General features: G+C 42.6%; 1 protein-coding gene across 1 annotated transcript in view; it reads right to left on the bottom strand.

The window, feature by feature from the left end:
- LOC109888407 (spondin-1-like) overlaps positions 1 to 21,104 on the bottom strand; it is a 115,027-nt gene that overhangs the window by 70,959 nt on the left and 22,964 nt on the right. The window contains exon 6 of the mRNA XM_031815835.1: positions 19,916 to 20,064. Within this exon, the coding sequence (XP_031671695.1) occupies positions 19,916 to 20,064 (149 nt within the window). The remainder of the gene's footprint in view (positions 1 to 19,915; positions 20,065 to 21,104) is intronic.

Raw genomic sequence — 21,104 nt, forward strand, 5'->3', positions numbered from 1 at the left:
CTTCCAAAAACTTGTTTGTTTGTGAGCGTGTGTTTGGAAAACGCTTCAGAGATGACAAGAAGCTTGGCATCTGATAGACATTTGATGTGCGTAGCAGCTGAGAGCTTTCCCGTTCTCCTCTCCTCTCTTCAGAGAAATAGATGACACATGAGAGATACCTAAATAGTCCTGATGAAGTTAAGTGGCTCAAGTAGTTGAGAAAAACACACAATTGAAAGCAAATGAGCAAGCTAGCCAATCGAATCTAGAGCAGTACTGAACTTCTCACTTTGAAGCCTCAAACATAGAAATGGAATGTATAGGCAGCCGCACATGACTGACAATGATCAGTCTATGCACTGCATAGCGATGTGCAAAGGTCTTGAACATTGCTCCCATTTGAACATACCCTAGATCTTGTGGATGCACTTCAAGTACGTCAAGCAAAATATAGACAATGGAGAAGGGACGGAGAGAATGAGTAATACCTCCTCTCATCATACTGACAGGTGAGTGAAAGACTTACAGTTCCTTTAGAAAGTATTCATACCCCTTGACGTATTCCACATTTTGTTGAGTTACAACATGAATTCAAAATTGATGAAAAATAAATACATTATTTCACCCATCTACACACAATACACAATGATGACAAGGTGAAAACATGTTTTTCAGAAATGTTTGCTAATTTATTGAAAATTAAATACAGAAATATCTCATTTACATAAGTATTCACACCCCTGAGTCAATATATGTTAGAATCACTTTTGGCAGTGATTACAGCTGTGAGTCTTTCTGGGTAAGTCTCTAAGAGCTTTGAACACCTGGATTGTGCAATATTTGCACATTATTCTTTTAAATTCTTTAAGCTCTGTCAAATTGGTTGTTGATCATTGCTAGACAGGAATTTCTAAGGTTTGCAATAGATTTTCAAGCCGGTTTAAGTAAAAACTGTAACTAGGCCACTCAGGAACATTCAATGTCATTTTGGTAAGCAACTCCAGTGTATATTTGGCCTTGTGTTTTAGGTTATTATGATGGTTGGAAATCAGACTGAACCAGGTTTTCCTCTAGGATTTTGCCTGCGCTTAGTTCTATTCTGTTACTTGTTATCCTAAAAAATACCCCTAGTCCTTGCCGATGATGCAGACACCACCATGCTTGAAAATATGAAAAGTGTTACTCAGTGCCCCAAACGTAATGCTTTGTAACCAGGACAAAAAGTTAATTTATTTGACACATTTTTTGCAATTTTACTTTAGTGCCGTATTGCAAACAGAAGGCATGCTTTGGAATATTGTATTCTGTACAGGCTTCCTTCTTTTCACTCCGTCAATTATGTTTGTATTGTGGAGTAACTACAATGTTGTTGATCCATCCTCAGTTTACAACTATTACAGCAATAAACTCTGTAACTGTTTTAAAGTCACCATCAGCCTCTCCGAAAACTGAATTAGGAAGGACACCTGTATCTTTGTAGTGGCTGTGTGTATTGATACACCATCCAAAATGTAATTAATAACTTACCCTTGCTCAAAGGGAAATTTAATGTCAGATTTTTTATGTTTACCCATCTACCAATAGATGCCCTTCTTAGCGAGGCATTGGGAAACCTCCCTGGTCTTTGTGGTTTGAAATTCACTGCTGTACTGAAGGACCTTACAGATAATTGTATGTGTGGGGTACAGAGATGAGGTAGTCATTAAAAAATCATGTCTATGCAACTTATGTGACTTGTTAAGCACATTTTACTCCTGAATTTAGGCTTGCCATAACAAAGGGGTTGAATACACGTATGGATTCAAGACATTACAGCTTTTCTTTTTTAATTCATTTGTAAACATAAAAATAAATAAAAAATCCACTTTGACATTATGGGGTATTGTGTGACACAGTGACACAAAATCTCAATTTAATCCATTTTAAATACAGGCTGTAACACAATGAAATTTGGTCAAAGTCAAATGGTGTAAATACTTTCTGAAGGTGCTTGGTGCCGGTGCAGTGATGGTGGGATAAACATGAGAGGCGGGCATATGGTGTCATACCAACAGGCTTTTATCCATGCCCACACCCATCTCCCTCTGCTGCTCTGGGCTTTATATGTCGGTTTCTGGAACACTTCCTACATTCTGTTAGCCAATCACTGTCTACCATCTGTCTATTCCCTTCACTTCTGATATGGCGGTAGGAGTTGCATGTTGGCATCCTCAGTTGTGCAGAATTCTGAGAGACTCAACAAATATGGACAGACACACATAGGCCCAAACATACACAAGGAAACACACAAACACACCACACCATGATGCATGATAGGGTTGGGCAATGTCAATCTTTGTCCTATCATGATTAAGTACCATTAAAACATGTTGATATACGTTATTGCCCCCTGTTGGCCAAATTCAATGAAATAAAACATTGGAGAATCTTTTTTACAACATTTAATAAAAAAGACAGCTACTAAGGGCCACTACCTCGAGCTCGCATGCTACGGGAGTCACAAGAGGAATCCTGACAAAATATATTTTGGAGCCTAAACTTTTTTAGTAGCTTAATCCTGTTGGAGCTGTGGCACGAAAACATTTCTTGTCTGTGTGTGCCGACGCGCAAGACAGCCTCGTGTGGCGTGATGGGTTCTAAATCATTTAGGACCTGACTGCAGAGCACGCAACTTCTGTCCCCAAAACTGGATGGATGTTATTTAATGACTCACATTTTTGCCTAATCTTCCTCTCTAGGCCTAGGCTTCTATGCATTGTAGGTAGCTTCTACACATTGCTAATAATAGGCTATGGAAATAGGCCTAAACTACAAATGATTTATTTCATAAGCTTTGCTCAGCTGTAAGTTCTATCTTCATTATTCACTCAATTTCACTTCTTGTTGCCTGCAATATTTGACATTCCAAATAAAGCTGTGATAGATAATTGAATATAGACTGACTTCACAATTGTTTACATTGACAAGTTGCACATTTCGGGACATTACACACTTTATTAGAATATCCTATTTGGGATATTATCTTCATAACTTTATCTTGTCGTAATGCTTTTAATGGGCTCATTTAATTTGTAGAATGTGGCTTTTGGCCGTTTGGTTCACAACTGCAAGGAGGAGGGATGCATGCACCATTTCACAATAGACGGTGGAACGCGGCAGGAGAAAGCCAGCATGCATAGAAGTTATATTCATATTAAATGGAGAGAACATTTTTAAAATGGGCCTTTTAAAATAATTACAAAATAATTCTGACTGGTGAAAATCTTAGCTCTGTCTATATTGTTCTCTTGCATTCCGTAAATTGTTCATTACATATTTATTGAACTAGATTATGCAGGTTATAGCAAAGGGATAGGCCACTTAGCATGGTCCTGCTATGGGCTGCCTGGCCAGCTCTTTACTGCGTGGTGCCAGTCAAGTAGAAATAGGCTAAACATCATCTGTCACATCACGATGTCTTCAACACTGACAATGGCTGTCAATCATCTTCGATATCTGATACTATCGTAATATCGCCCGATGCTAATGAATGATGCACAAGGCATTGACACACAAACATATTCACAGACAGAAACATAAGGACACAAGTTTGATTTGATTTGACAAGGTATGCAGAAAGCATGGGCACACAACCACATACACACATATTTAATAAGGTATTAACAGCACGGATTAATGATAATACAGGGTAATTTGCCCCCTCGATACTGCAGATCTAACCCTCACTGAAATCATTGCAATGTTTTGGATTAATTCAAATTTTAATTAGCATGAGCTCTGTCTGTGGTACACCCTCTCTCATCTCACACACTGGCAGAAGAACTCACACACTCACTGCATTTGGTTCACACTGTGATGTGTTTGGAACAGAGGGATGGGATACAGCTGTGACCTTTAGCGCTTGGCCGGCCTTCCCATCAGTACCTACTAGTCTTGGATTTCAGTGGGTATCTTTTGGGCACTGGTGTTATCAAAGTCACCTTCTGCCAAGATGTATGAGATTCCGGAATAATCCAGGTTTCATTCTGGGAACATTGCAGCTCCTGATGTGGACCCTTCAGGCTGGTCAAACGGACCTCCAGAGTCAGCACTCCAGACCATTCTGACTACTGCACAGAGCTCCAAATAATCACTCACTAACAGCCTTTCTATCTGTAAAATCCTCTAAAAGTAGGCCTATGTACTTTAGCTTTGTGGTAATGCCTAGAGACAACTTATTGAATCAGTGCTTCGTACAGTATTACATTTCACTGGCTACAGTATGAGGAAAACACTTTATGTACAATCTCCTTCTAGTACATGAGATGTTTTCTGGTGTCTGTGCACTGAGAAGGATTTGGATTCCAGATCCACGCACGCACACATACACACAATGCAATGAAAATGGCTAGCTCTCTACCCCAATACATCTCAGAATGTGCTTGCCTCTGGCTGTATTGTCCTTCTTTGACAATCATAATAACAGTGTTGCTGGCCAAGGCAGGCAGGCATTAGGGTTTCTGAGCTCTTCGTTTTCACAAACAGGAATATCTCTGCCCGACTCACAAAGCCAACTTGACAGGCCACCAGAAAACTGCCAGTTGGTTCAAATAAAACAATTGTGCCCGCTAAAACACTGGTGCCTGCTTTGCAAACAGAACGTGGGCTAGGCAGATACCAGGCAAACAAAAGGCTCAGCGGGCAGAAGAGTGGCATTGCGAGGGGCTGGAGGAGGGATGGGGGGTGGATTTAGTGGGATTGGGATGGGCAAGGTGGATGTGGTGGCAGCCACCCACCCTTAAGACCTGTCTGTCTGTAGATAGTAGTTAGGGGAATGTGTTCTCTGTCAGCCCGCTTGTCTCAGGGTTTGGCACGGCTCAGTGAGGTTCAGCCAGGGTTTGGCACAGGGCTAGGGGTCAGGCCCTCACTCCCTGGGGAAGCCGTTTACTGTTAATTGCTCCCCCTCTGGCCAAGCTGACCTCGGACCTCCTGGAGAGAGACAACTTCTGACAGGGATAATTAGACACAGGGCCAGAGAGAGAGAGAGAGAGAGGAGGAGAGAAAAATAAGCCAGGTGACTTAATGCTTCCCGGGTCACACTCTGCTCTGTATCTGTCTAGTAACATATCTAACAGAGACATGACCTATGAGAGTCTCTCTAGACAGGCTACGGTGGACATCAATCATAGAATACAGGTCCACTAATCATTATGTCAACACATTGACAAAATAACAACAGTCCCCATTGGCAGCATATGCCAGTGACTGATGGGATGCCAGTTATTCATCAAGATGGAATTATACCAGTTTCTTCATCTGTTTAGGTTTGTGTAGTAAAACGTGGTCTACATTTGAATAAATCATCTCAGTTTTTTGTCAGTGCACGATTCCTTTCAAGAGCCAGTATTCCTACTTATTAAGGAAATATTTCTGGCTCATATTGGTGGCATGCAAGGCACACATGTTTCAAACTAGTGTCCTAATTTCTGTCCAAATTCCAAATTCCAATAAACCAAAAAGTTTATTTGTGTCATGCCAATAAACCAAAACCTTTTGAAAACAAAATTGTCAGCCATCTGGAATTTCGATGGGGAAAGGATTGACCAATATTGAGCAACTTTCTAAAATGCACTTCCTCTGTAAGTGAGTAGGGGAGGAATTTTGAGAGGAATCATGGAGTTGACACACAAGGAAGCAATGCTCAAGAGAAAACAAATAGTCATTCCAATGCAGATGGCACAAGCAATCACTTGTTATATTGACTTACCTGGCTACATAGAGGATGAATTAAGTACATTTATCACAGACCTTGACATATTCTATCACACCTGCTACTTGCAATATCTACATTACATTTCCCATCCATGGGCAGTTGTGCTAGAGGCACAGACACTACAATATCTACCTGGCCTCTTTTGTGAGGGTGTTGGTAGTGAGCAGAGTTTACCCTCTTGGTGTTTTATTATACTGAGAGAGAGAGAGAGAGCGAGAGAGAGAGAGAGAGAGAGAGAGAGAGAGAGAGAGAGAGAGAGAGAGAGAGAGCGGAGGATGTAGCTGACGGGCACTCATGAGAGGAACTACAAACCGCTAAGCATCCTGATCCCATTTAAACTACTAAACCCATCACAACCTGACCCCATTTAGCGACCCACTTGTGATCATGCCTCAATAAAGGCATTTACTTTAATAATACAGAATGCCTGCCTGTTCAGTTTGTGCTCAAAAATAAACCCTGGCAGTTTGTAAATACCGGGTTTCAATTTGTTCACTCATTAAATGAGCAATCAAAATGGTTTAACTGGCTTATAACTGCATGGTGAAGGTTTTTAATGAGCAATCACCACTGCTGTAGAATTTTGAGAGTTATCATTATTGCTTGACACGTTTTCACTCTGAAGGAACATGCTACCTAGAGAAACATAAGCTTGGAGGACAGGTGGACTGAAGGCAGACACAGTATATATTTTAACTCCACATGGGGCAGCAGGTATCATCTGGCCGATTCAAGCTCATGCTGACTGGTTGGTGATGTTATTAATCCACAGAGACAGTACAGAAAACTAGCGCGATAGTTCAAAACTCACACTGTAACTGAAGTGAAGGTGCAGCCCTGCTGCTGATCTAAACATATTAAGGCTAAATATATGGAAGCTTTTAGAGAAGGAAGAGGATGTTTTGGAGGACGCACGGCTCCGAGTCCATACGGGAGTTGCAGCAATGAGACAAGACTGTAACTACCAATTGGATACCATGAAATTGGGGAGAAAAAGGTAAAAAAAATATAAATATATTTCAGATTTTAGATTCTTCAAAGTAGGCACCCTTTGCCTTGATGACAGATTTGAACACTCTTGGCATTCTCTCAACCAGCTTCCCGAGGTAGTCACCCGGAATGCATTTCAATTAACAGATGTGCCTTGTTAAAAGTTCATTTGTGGAATGTCTTTCCTTCTAGCTAGCTAGCTAACTTCACACATTATTTAGCTACGTTAATTAAATGTCATCAGCTAGCTAACTTCCTATTAGCTAGCTATCATGATGTAATCATTGTAAATGCATTTGTAGATAACAGTCATGGAAGAGGGTGAAATTGCATCTCCAGCTGTCAGTAAAGAGTGTAGGCTACTAGATAGGGCAGGTAATTTTGTGGCAGGACATTATGAAAGAAGACAGAGAGATAATAGCAACATACTATTCAGTGCTGTCTAATTTGAGTATAATGAAGCCTGTTTCTTTGTGATGTTTTCTGTCCTCAGATATGGAAAGCTGTTGGCAGATGAAGAGAGAGGTCCCAATTATGTCCCAAGAGACTAAGGGTATATATTATATGCCATGGGTTATATGTGTAGGTCTACCTATGTCAGTAAATGTTGTATACAAAAATACAGTTAAACATCACACACAATGGAACCTCCAGAGTGGTGCAGAAGTCTAAGGCACTGCATCGCTGTGATACAGGTGTCACTACAGACATGGGTTCGATCCCGGGCTCTATCACAACCGGCCGTGATCGAGAGTCCCATAGGGCGGCACACATTTGGCCCAGCATCGTCCGGGTTAGGGGAAGGTTTTGCCGGGGGGGCTTTACATCGTGCTCTAGCGACTCCTTGTGGTGGGCAGGGTGCCTGCAGGCTAACCCCGGTCATCAGGTGAATGGTGTTTCCTCCTACACATTGGCGCTGGTGGCTTCCGGGTTAAGCAGGTGCGTGTTAAGAAGCGTGGTTTGGCGGGTCATGTATCGGAGGACGCATGACTCGACCTTCGCCTCCCGAGCCCGTTGGGGAGTTGTGACAAGGTAGAATTTGCGGGAAAAAATGGGGGTAAAATACAAAAAATACAAATCAAAAATCACTCACAGTGTATAAACCTAGTACTATTGGAGCAGGCCTGCTGGAGGTCTGCTGGGTGTGCAGGGTTCTGTTTCAACCAAGCAATAACACGCCTGATTCAACTTATCGCATTCTAATGAGTTGATAATCAAATGTGTATGGCTGGGATGGAATAGAAGTCTACTCACCCAGTAGATCAGGGATCAGTGGAGCAAGGTTGGCCACCACTGGTATGGAGTTGTTGTTTTTTTAACTTGAAATGATGCTTTTGTGATAATGGCCTACTTGTTACTACTTAATTATCTATTGTTGTTTAAACTAAGATGTCTACTCTTTACATACAAGTTAGCTTATTTGTACATTTTGAAGTGGTGAAGTGTTGATTCTTAGAAGTGAAGGGTTTACACTTGTTTTAATTGTTAAAATATCATTCAAAATGAACTAGTGTCAATGTTGATTGATCACATATTACAATCCTGAAGGGGGAATAAAGGGGGAGGTGTTATGTCTGTAATGTGTCTGTGTTTCTGTGTTAAATATATATATATTTTTGTCTAGTTGTAAGATCTTCAATCTGTTTAATCTGATTGTCACTCTCTCTCTCAGTATATCCGTTTTTTGAATACATTTTCACCAATGTAGTCATAGGCCTAGAATAAGATGGTGTTACTTGCCTTATGAGCATCTGTCATCTAAAGCAGAGAATAGCTAAACTCACATATTGTTTACATGTTGAGCGATATGTTCTCAATTTAAAATTATGCCAGTAGTGTTACAGTTTATGAGGCAAACCTCTATGTATCACTGGCCCTGGATAAGCTAGTGACTTGGCTAACACAGCTAACATTTTCGTTCAATAAATCAAATCAAATGTTATTGGTCACATACACATATTTAGCAGATGTTATTGTGGGTGTAGTGACATGTGTGTGTTCCTAGCTCCAACAGTGCAGTAACATCTAACAATTCACAACAATACACAGAAATCTAAAAGTTAAATCATGGAATTAAGAAATATATAAATATTAGGACGAGCAATGTCGGAGTGGCATTGACTAGAATACAGTAGAATAGAATACAGTACATACATATGAGATGAATAAGCAGTATGTAAAAATTATTAAAGTGACTAGTGTTCCATTACTAAAGTGACCAGTGATTTCGTGTCTATGTATACATGACAGCAGCCTCTAAGGTGCAGGGTTGAGTAACCAGGTGGTAGCCGGCAAGTGATGGTTATTTAACAGTCTGATGGCCTTTAGAAAGAAGCTGTTTTTCAGTCTCTCGGTCCCAGCTTTGATGCACCTGTACTGACCTCGCCTTCTGGATGATAGCGGGGTGAACATGCCGTGGCTCAGGTGGTTGATGTCCTTGATTATCTTTTTGGCCTTCCTGTGACATTGGGTGCTGTAGGTGTCCTGGAGGGCAGTCAATGTGCCCCCGGTGATGCGTTGGGCAGACCACACCACCCTTTGGAAAGCGTTTTTTTTAATGTTTAAACCTTATATGATTATTTGATATATTTTACATGTGATTAGGCCACGAGACAGAGAGGGCCAGAGATAATTACAGACACCTGTGATAATCTGAAGTACCCAAAAGGGCCACTAGACGTCTTGTGATAAATTACATAAAATCCTTGAAAGTTACCAAATTTCAATAGTTTACAGGTAAACCTTGAACGTTTCCAGTAACATACCCTCCCGTTGCAACTCTACTTCTGAGTCTACACGCACTCACCAAATATACTTCCAAATATAAACCTCTCCCACTCACCTGCTGTCTCAATCTGACCTGTTCTCTCCCACTCGCATACTCTCACCTGTATGTCTTCCATTCCAAATATCCTGATCCTCTCCCACACACAGATGGTAGCTAGTCTCTTTAATTGAGGCTCCAATTTATTTAGTCTCGCAGGAATAATTAAGCAGGCTAATTGATGTACACACTCGCCTGTACTTTTGCTTCACAGAGAGTAAAGCTTTCAGAGTCTATTATGACATTAAAAACCCCTAGAGTTGAGTGACGCCTTCCGCATCTGAGCTGGAAAGTGGCAGAGACATCCCAAAAATTTGAATTCTCGCAAAAACGGTTGTAGCGTCGAAACTGTCTGGGCTACAAACTAATATGACCCCACTATGATGTTCTCCATTTTGTTCTATGACCCCCAAAAGTGTCACGGGGCTCATCTGAAGATAACCTGGTACCGGTTAAAACAATTATTGGAAGTATGGAAGTAGTTTTGTGCCCATTAAAAAAGAGAGTTAAAAATAGGACATACACTTCAAAACATTATTCCTTATGATACGTTTTGTAACTCTCTTTTTTGACCATTTATGAATGTGTTATTCAATGTGTTTTAATGGGCTATAATAGTAAAGGCCAAATGCATGTTTTAATATACATAAAGGGGTCCTAAAATTCAAAATTCAATCGCTAAATGATCCATGGTATGACCATATTAAAACAATTCCACATGTCAGCTTAGTAGAATCGCATCGGTGAGAGCAGTTCATTTGGTTCCCTAATTAGCATACTGGTAGACTACTTCTGCAGATAAATTATGAAAATATTCAATGAAGATGTTGAATCCTCACTGCGGGAAACAATAGGTAGTGGAGAAAAAGACTCATTCTGGTCCAAAATATGATAAAATAAAACTAATTGAAGGTTATAAAATCTAATGTCATGATACTTAGGCTATATGGTAATATTAAGGATATCGATATAGAACCACTGATTTGATTAGTGTTGACAATGGAGTAGTCAACTGCTGTTTTCTGTGTATCAAAGCCCATGTTTAACACCTATTTCATTCTTCAATCATATCTATAGGTCTATTCATGGTCGCCTGACTTTGTTGTCACGCCCTGACCTTAGAGAGACGTTTAATTTCTCTATTTGGTTAGGTCAGGGTGTGATGTGGGGTGGGCATTCTATGTTTTGTTTTCTATGTTTCTTTATTTCAATGTTTTGGCCGGGTATGGTTCTCAATCAGGGACAGCTGTCTATCGTTGTCTATGATTGGGAATCATACTTAAGAAGCCCTTTTTCCCTCCTTTCAGTGTGGGTAGTTACTTTGTTAGAGCCACAGTTCTCTATTCAACTCACAACGCTGTACCTTGGTCCACTTCTTACGACGCCCGTGACAGAACTACCCACCAAAAAGGACCAAGCAGCGTGGTAAAAAGGAGGACTGGACATGGGATGACATCCTGGACGGCAATGGATCCTGGACATGGGAGCAGATCCTGGCCGGAAGGGATCACCTTCCATGGGAACAGGTGGAAGCAGCCAGGAAGGCGGAGGCAGCTGGTAAAGGGGCCCATCGTTATGAGGGAACACGGCTAGCAAGGAAGCCCGAGAGGCAGCCCCCCAAAACATTTGGGAGTGGGCACACGGGGAGATTTGCGGAGTCAGGTTATAGACCTGAGCCAACTCCCCGTGCTTACCGTGGCGAGCGACGTACTGGTCAGGCACCGTGTTATGCGGTGGAGCGCACGGTGTGTCCAGTGCGCATTCACAGCCCGGTGCGCTACCTTCCAGCTCCCCGAATCGGCCGGGCTAGAGTGGGCATCCAACCAGGTCGGAGGGTGCCGGCTCAGCGCATCTGGCCGCCAGTACGTCTCTACGGCCCAGGATATCCTGCACCGGCTCAGCGCACTGTGTCTCCGGTGAGTCTGCACAGCCCAGAGCGTCTCTACGGCCCAGGATATCCTGCGCCGGCTCAGCGCACTGTGTCTCCGGTGCGTCTGCACAGCCCAGTGCGTCCCGTGCCTGCACCCCACACGTGCCGGGTCAAAGTAACCATCCAGCCAGGACGGGTTGTGCAGGCTCTATGCTCGAGACCTCCAGTGCGCCTCCACGGCCCAGTGTATCCTGTGCCTGCTCCCAGAACCAGGCCTCCTGTATGTCTTCCCAGCCTGGTGAGTCCTGTGCCTGCTCCCAGAGACAGGCCTCGTGTGTCTCTCCAGTCCAGTGATGATCCATGGCACGAAGCCTCCAGTAATGATCCATGGCAAGATACCTCCAGTGATGATCCATAGCAAGATGCCTCCAGTGATGATCCATGGCAAGATGCCTCCAGTGATGATCCATGGCAAGAAGCCTCCAATGATGATCCATGGCACAAAGCCTCCAGTTGTGATTCATGGCAAGAAGCCTCCAGTGATGATCCATGGCACGAAGCCTCCAGTGATGATCCATGGCAAGAAGCCTCCAGTGATGATCCATGGCACGAAGCCTCCAGTGAGGATCCATGGCAAGAAGCCTCCAGTGAGGATCCATGGCACGAAGCCTCCAGTGATGATCCATGGCACGAAGCCTTCAGGGAGGAGTCATGGCACGAAGCCTCCAACGAGGGTGCCCAGTCCGGGGCCCGCAGCGAGGGTGCCCAGTCCGGGGCCCGCAGCGAGGGTACCCAGTCCGGCGCCCGCAACGAGGGTGCCCAGTCCGGGGCCCGCAACGAAGGTCCCCAGTCTGGGGCCCGCTACGAGGGTCCCCAGTCTGGGGCCCGCAACGAGGGTCCCCTTTCCGGGGTCGGGGGACAGGGGTCCCCGCACCAGAGGCGCTACCAAAGTGCGGTGAGCCAGAGGTGGAGCGGGGGCTATGTCCCGCACCAAAGCCGCCACCTCGGATAGATGCCCAAACAGACCCTGGGGGTACTGTCACGCCCCTACCCTAGAGAGCCGTTTTATTTCTCTATTTGGTTAGGTCAGGGTGTGATGTGGGGTGGGCATTCTATGTTTTGTTTTCTAGGTTTCTTTATTTCTATGTTTTGGCCGGGTATGGTTCTCAATCAGGGACAGCTGTCTATCGTTGTCTCTGATTGGGAATCATACTTAGGTAGCCCTTTTTCCCTCCTTTCAGTGTGGGTAGTTAACTTTGTTAGAGGCATCATTGCCCTGTTAAGCTTCATGGTCGTTTTCTTGTTTTGTTGGCAACATTTATCTTAAATAAAAGGAATATGTACGCTCACCACGTTGCACCTTGGTCCACTTCTTACGATGCCCGAGACATTTGTATAAAAGTGGCCGGGGTCTGGGGTTCTCCCCATGAAAACTGTAGCATTTTTAAAACCATTTTCCTGCTATTCTATATTGCTTCTCAACAGGGAATCCATGTTTACTTGACAGAACACAACTTTTTTTCTCATGTTTTTGCCACAATAAACTGTATTGAAATAGTAGATTTAGTTTTTGCTACAATAAATTAAATTGAAAAGGTGGACTATACTTGTTTTTATGACTCGATTACTAATCTACTGCCTTCCCTCAAAGTCCCACACACATAGATAGATTGACAGATCTGAAACCCCACCAACTCTGTGACACAAAAATGCTGCCATCTTCCCTGACAATCCCACCCACAGTGATTGATGCATCGGTTTATTATCTATGCATAGTCACTTTACCTTTACCTACATGTACAAAATATCTTGATTAACCTGTACCCCCGCACATTGTCTCAGTACCAGTACCCCCTGTATATAACCTCGTTATTATATTCTGTTACTGTTTTATAAAATTACACATTGGTTTCCTTACCCTAAGTTTCCACAGCAACAGAGAGAATAAAATACATCATTTGAAGAACAAACATCATTGTGGCAATGCATATCTTGCAGTAAAACTGTAAACATGAAAATCATGAAGTGACTCTGAAGAGAAGCCAAGTTTAATGTTATAAAAGGTTATCTTGCTTAGAAAATAGTTCTGATAATATGGGCCTAGACAATATCCAAAACAACTAGCAACTGAATTCATCCTTCAGTAACTTTAATTGCATAGTCATGTAATTGCAATCCCACAACTCATTTTACGGATCTGGGAGGTAAAGTCATTAAAGTATTCAATAATTTAGCAGTATATTATGGATGGAATTAAAGCATTAGAATGTCCCAGTGGACACCAAAACAGAGCTCATTCTGCATTGTTTTCTGCATGCTGGAACTCCCTGACTGGCAAATGTTTCTGTTTGGCTGGCTACTCCATGTACTTACGAAAAACACTGCGTACGCACACACACACAGAAACACACACAAACAGACAAACACACACACACAAACACACAAAAACAGACACACAAACCTAATATATTTCATGGCAGGGAGAGTAGAAGCTTGTGAGTATAATCTCCTATTAAAGATAATACTTTAAAAAATGAACTTACTCTCCCACTCACATGCTGTCTCAAACTGACCTGCTGTCTCAAACTGACATGCTGTCTCAAACTGACCTGCTCTCTCCCACTCACATGCTCTCTCAAACTGACCTGCTGTCTCAAACTGACCTGAATCTCCCACTCACTTGCTCTCACCTGTATGTCTTCCAGCTCAAATATCCTGATCCTCTCCCACACACAGGTGGTAGCTAGTCTCTTTAATTGAGGCTCCAATTCAGTTATAATTATGCAGGCTGATTGATACTCTAGCATGATGAACAGCTGAAGAGAATAGGGCCACATTAGTAGGATCTGTGACTTACTAATTCGCCCAGGCCAATCATACTCCTAGAAAACTTTACCAGAACAGTACCAGAACATCTCCTCTATCTCCTCCAACTCATGTTGTGCCATCCCTCATTGGTCCAGCCTGTGGCATCTGTAGCTGTCTGCTCTGTGGTTTCACATAGTTCTGCATTCTGTGGGCATCTGTAAGCTACTGTGCAGTAACAAAATGCACCCATACTGTTTGAGGAAATGGCAGATTTCACAATGCGTTCGAGAGAAATCATAGTCCCTTCGCCACGTTTCCACCACTCACCTGTGGAGGGAGAGTATTTTTATCAGACTGTCATTAGTGCCTTTGTAATGGCTGACCGCATACACAAATCACCTCAGTGTATGTATGTGTGGAGGGGGGAGAGGGCAGCAATGCCTTCAGTTACACTACATCATACCAAGTTTCCTGTAAATCAGATTTGCATTTGGCTAATGAAACGTAAAGACACATGGCGTGGGGACTAAAGAGGAAGGAAATGTTCTCATTCGGTACATTAAGAACACAAGCAGGAACAGATCATGTGGACAGATGCACACAGGCAAGCACGCACACGCACACATACACATACACATACACATACACATACACATACACATACACATACACATACACATACACATACACACACACACACACACACACACACACCATTACAGATGTATTTTGGGTCTGTGGTCTGTCAAGACATCTATTTAACAAACCTCCTCACACATTACCCTTTCCCACCTTCATCCGTCCACTAAAATACAATCATTCTTATTAGAGAATGGTGACCCTTGGAAGTTTTTCTAACATTTCATTTAAATGTGATTAAGTGGTCCTATGTCATGTCTGACTCAAGCCCTGTGTCATGTCTGACTCAAGCCCTGTGTCATGTCTGACTCAAGCAGAGCAGGAGTACTGAGAGAATGTGGGTGAGGGCTCTTACATGCAATCATATTTTCATTACCAGCGAGTCACATGGGAGTGATTGTAACGAGTGCGCCAGGCAGAAGCATACGGCTGGCTCGCTTTGAAAACATGCAGGCTGTGTGGGATGGACAAACTGAATCCATCGTGCATGTATCTTCACCCCTCTTTTCAACACAGATGCTGTAATGAAGTGAAAATACAAAGAATATTCTGTGGTATGTAATGCACGATGTATGACTGATACGAGTTTCCTATTGGTTCATACAGACAGAAGGCCAATCGATACGTGGTTCCCTTTTGTTTTGTTGAGTGTCAAGTGTGGAGTGTTTCCAATTGGTTTCATACAGAGAAAGGGCCAATCGATATGGGTTTCACTTTTGTATGAAGACTGGAAAGTTGTTGTTCAGTCCCCAGGATAGAGGCAGCGTGGGTAAAGAACACACGCCGTATATCAAAAGGAACCCAACGGGGAGACACAGCTAGGCAGATGGCACAGTACATCTTGGTCCCGGCAGTAAAAGGAAGACAAACTCAGATAAAAAAATAAAGCGTGTGTGTGTGTGTGTGTGTGCATGCGTGCATCCATGTGCGTGTGTGTTTGTGAATGGGTTTCGTGTGTGTACAGTATGTGAGCGTGCATACTCAACGCCTGCTTGGCTTGGCAAATGAAACTTTGTATGAACATTGAGATCAGTGCACCCCTTGGCTCGTGTCGAGCCTCTGCCTATGAATATCAATTTCTGCTTTCTATGAATATCAATTTATAACTGCCTTCATTGCTACGTTGCTAGCCCCGACACCACACCTGTCACAAAGCAAAGCGCCTTTTTGTTTGTGTCAGCATTTATACCAAAGAGTGCTTTCTTGCTCCGCTGCTCAAAAACAGAGCGGCTCCTTCACCCCAGAGGCTAACTTTTCCTCAAGGACAAGGAGAGACTGTGTGTGTTCTCTGAGAAATATTAAAAGGGTGAACACAGTGAATGCAGGCGACAGCAAAGCATCCCGGGGCAATGGAGCCGTCAACTCCTACTTAACACATCATATACTGTATGGAGCGCACCAGCTAGTGCCCTGTACACCCTCTGAGATAACGAGAGGTTGTGTGTGACTACAGGCTCATCTCCTCCACAGCGCATACACACACACACACACACACACACACAGACACACACATACTTATATGAACTATAAATCAGTAAAATCATTGATATTGCTGCATGTTTTTGTTTTCTTCAGTGTAGTAGGACAATAAAATAACCATAATGAGGCTATATAGGAGTACCAGTACTGAGTCAATGTGCAGGAGTACGGGTTAGTTGAGGTAATTGAGGTAATATGTACAGTACATGTATGCATGCAGGGGTAAAAGTGACTAGGCAATCAGGATAGATATTAAACAGAGTAGCAGCAGCGTACAGTATGTGAAGAGTGGGAAAGAATGTAGACGTTTGTCTATCTGTGTGTGTGTGTGTGTGTGTGTGTGTGTGTGTGTGTGTGTGTGTGTGTGTGTGTGTGTGTGTGTGTGTGTGTGTGTGTGTGTGTGTGTGTGTGTGTGTGTGTGTGTGTGTGTGTGTGTGTGTGTGTTTACGAAAGTAGTGAGTGTGTGTGGTGTTTATATGCATGTGAGTGTGTGTGGTGTCAATATGTATGTGAGTGTGTGAGTGTACACTACCGTTCAAAAGTTTGGGATCACTTAGAAATGTCCTTGTTTTTGAAAGAAGAGCTCATTTTTTGTCCAATAAAATAACTTAAAAATGTATCAGAAATAGTGTATACATTGTTAAATTAATTTTGTAAATGGCTATTGTAGCTGGAAACGCCAGATTTTTTAAATGGAATATCTACATAGGCGTACAGAGGCCCATTATCACCATCACTCCTGTGTTCCAATGGCACGTTGTGTTCGCTAATCCAAGTTTATCATTTTATAAAGGCTAATTGATCATTAGAAATCCCTTTTGCAATTATGTTAGCACAGCTGAAAACTGTTGTGCTAATTAAAGAAGCAATAAAACTGGCCTTCTTCAGACTAGTTGAGTATCTGGAGCATCAGCATTTGTGGGTTCAATTACAGGCTCAAGATGGCCAGAAACAAAGAAATTTCTTCTGAAACTCGTCAGTCTATTCTTGTTCTGAGAAATGAAGGCTATTCCATGTGAGAAATTGCCAAGAAACTGAAGATCTCGTACAATGCTGTGTACTACTCCCTTCACAGAACAGCGCACACTGGCCCTAACCAGAATAGAAAGAGGAGTGGAGGCCCTGGTGCACAACTGAGCAAGAGGACACGTACATTAGAGTGTCTAGTTTGAGAAACAGACGCCTCACAAGTCCTCAAACGGTAGCTTCATTTAAATAGTACCCGCAAAACACCAGTCTCAACATCAACAGTGGGAAGGCGACTCCGGGATGCTGAGCTGTAGTCAATGAACAGCATTCTCACGTAGGTGTTGTCCAGGTGAGAAATGGCAGTGTGGAGTGCAATAGAGATTGCGCCATCTGTGGATCTGTTGGGGCGGTATGCTAATTATAGTGGTTCCAGGAAGTCTGGGAAGATTGTGTTGATGTGAGCCATGACCAGCCTTTCAAATAACTTCATGGCTACAGATGTGAATGCTATGGGGTGATAGTCATTTAGACAGGTTACCTTGGCATTCTTGGGCACAGGAACTATGGTGGTCTGCTTTAAACATAGGTATTACAGACTGGGTCAGGGAGAGGTTGAAAATGTAATTGAAGACACTTGCCAGCTGGTCAGCGCATGTATTAAAGCGTTGCATTAAGGCCTGCAGTGTGAACAAGGCTTAAGTGGCAGCCATTATCACCATGGGATCTGGTGACAGCCAATCATGTTTACTTTCCCCAGCAGTCTCCACTGAAAACCACAGGCTACAGAAATCATCTCTCTCTCCTCTGCCATGTAGAGTACTGTGCAATATTCCATATGTAAGATTTTCACATCTCCCCCAGGAGAAGGTAATGGTTTGATCCTGTTGCTTTCTACCTGGTTTAAATTGAGTTCTGTTCAGTTGGTGGGGGGATTGGATCGTTTACCATCCCCCACTGGGAGAATATGCTACGGAGAGCTACCTAGAATATCAATGTAAGCCTACTGCAATAGCTGACACAAGTAGGTGAAAAGAACTATCAACCATTTGTATGTCATCAATTCTCTTATCATTCAACAGTACTGTAACTACTCTGCACTGTAGGGTTAAAACTGACCCCAACCTTGCTTTGCATCCGTCTCTCCATAAATCCTATATTTGCTCTAATCGTTTGGAGAAGGTCCAGGAGGACTAATACAGATACCATAGCAGACAGTATTGTGGATAATACAGCCTTGTGGATAGGTGGCGGTGATGACGCACAGAGCCCAGCTCTCACAGTGTGCTCTCATTATGTGCCGTGACTCCAGGTCTTCAATATTACCCTACAATAATACACTCTATGGGCCCATCTGCTACACACTAGCACAGGCTATTTAAAGAATGACAGAGAGAGAGAGAGAGAGAGAGAGATTGTACAGAAAAAGGAGAAGGGGAGGGAGAAGAGAGTGGGAGAGAGAGATGGAAAACTGACAAGTAACAGAGGGAGTGGGAGAGAGTGTGAAAGACATGCACAGGCATTGAAATACGGTGAGAAACTGAAACAGAGGAAAGGAAGATTTTTACTAGAGGTAAAACTGCTAAACAATATTTCTTATTTAATATTTATTGAACAAGAGAGGTGCTCTCGTACCTACCAACATGACCAATTAACCTTGCATGAATGTGAACTTCATAGGACTTGAGGTCATACCCAGTTGAAAGGGACAAAGGCCATTAAGCAGACCATTAACCAACATTTGCATTGATACTTATAGTACAGATTTTTGTGTCTTATTTAGGTCATCGCTTGTGGAAATCATTATGCAAAAAGTATTGAATGCTTCAACACACTTTGGAAAACATTCCATGTTCCAATTCCATGGCTTTATACTGTAAATACCAAGTAGGCACTATCTACTTTGAATATCCAAAGGACGTAGATAACTCAAGTGTCCACCATGCATTTCCCAGCTGTGAAGTATAAAACCACATAAAGGGGCAGGTTGAGAGACTTACTGTATGTAATTAATTAAAGTACTCTGTAGCTCACGGATCGATCAGAACGCCCACTGAGATATGTAAACTCCATTACTTACTGTACTGATACCACAGCAACCTGGATTATCCAGAGAGTACAGCCATTGGCTGGCCCATATAGATATCATTACTAGAATGGGAAAAGCCCCTCAAGCCATGGCAAGTTGAACAATGACTTGAATGGGGATGGTGATTTAAATCATTTTTATGGGCTTGCCATCCTTGCCATACATAAAAGACTCATAGATCCTCCACTGCAGTAGCAATAGCACTACCAACATGTTTATAATGGATTCTCAAGCTTTCAAACACATTTGAACAACATTGCATCCCCACTTAGAATACAATGCTAGTCTGGACTCCATGTGAGGATGCAGTGAAGCATAACCAGAGAGTGATCCGATCACCTTGGTCAGATAAAAAGTGACATATTGTCATACATACCTTAACCCAACATCCAGAACATCAGCAAGGGATGCAGATCTCTTGGCGTAACGGATAAGGTGTTGGCTTGTCAATCGTTGGACCTAAAATGTGCTGCAATACCAATAGCAGGTGTACGTCCATACGGCCGTGCCAGGTCTTACCTTCTGCCTGATCTCTTCCTCCATGGAGACAGGTGATCCCAGCTCAGCCACCTTCTTGATGCCCTCGCTGGCGTAGCCACCATACTCCCACAGCACGTAGTTCTTAGAGTGGGACGCTCCGATGATGGCCGACCAGTGGTTAGCACGCCCTGGTGAGGTTAAGAAACAAAACAGCACCAGAATTATCATAATCTCTTACAATCCAGGAGGCAGGCTGGCCAAACATTTCTGCCAGTGAAAGGTTTGCACCTATTCCCATTCTGCAATGCATAATATATATTGGTAAAAGGTATGTGTATAGAAAGTGAACAACTCTAATTAAGATAAGAATAATGTAAGGTTACGGAATGTTCTGTTTATTATACACTTTGAAAATGACAGATAATGATTCATATAGAAGTAATGTACATGTCAGATCGTGACACAGTAATTATAGTACTATATTACAGTTTTTTTTTACATCAGAGGCTGAGTACCTTACTCTCAGTAAATCTCTGTAGACATTTACACTCGATTGCAATGAACAAGTAGAACTTAACATGCTACTGAAGGTTACCACTGGAATTTTTTTAACACTACTAACGAAAGGGAGATTACGTGCACCTGCATGTTAAACTAAGCTTAATTGCAATGAAAAAAACACAAGAATAAACCATCAGATCAGTTGATCTCTTGTTACCGTGTCAAGAGATTATGATACCAGACTGCTGGTCTAGATTCTCTACTTCTGCCCCCAATGAAATACTGACCAGTAACATCGGAAAACCGGCTGATGAATGTAAAAAAAGACTTATATGCTAGACCATCAACATTAGTTTTCATTCATACATGTCGGTAAACAGAAGACAGTAGATTTGCAGTGGTAAACTACAAAATATTTCATTTTGGTTGTAAGGAATTATTGTCAAATAGATAAATCGCCCTTAGTCTTATCATAAAGTAGGACTAAGTTGTTCTGATGACAATACCAACCAGAGGGTGAAATAGTCTGATAATCATGACATCTACATTAGGGAAATCAATGGCCAATGTGGGTTGCAATTGAGATCAGTTGTGTGGGTGACTTTAGTGTGTATTGATGGTTTAACGAGAGATCAGATGGCAATAATCTGGTTGCTTTCGATGGTTGCAATTGGCCCATACAGTCTATTGCAATGTTCAGAGAGACACAATGATGAGCTGTTCAAGG

Source organism: Oncorhynchus kisutch, linkage group LG3 (genome assembly GCF_002021735.2).
Source record: "Oncorhynchus kisutch isolate 150728-3 linkage group LG3, Okis_V2, whole genome shotgun sequence".
In the NCBI taxonomy this organism is placed as follows: Eukaryota; Metazoa; Chordata; class Actinopteri; order Salmoniformes; family Salmonidae; genus Oncorhynchus; species Oncorhynchus kisutch.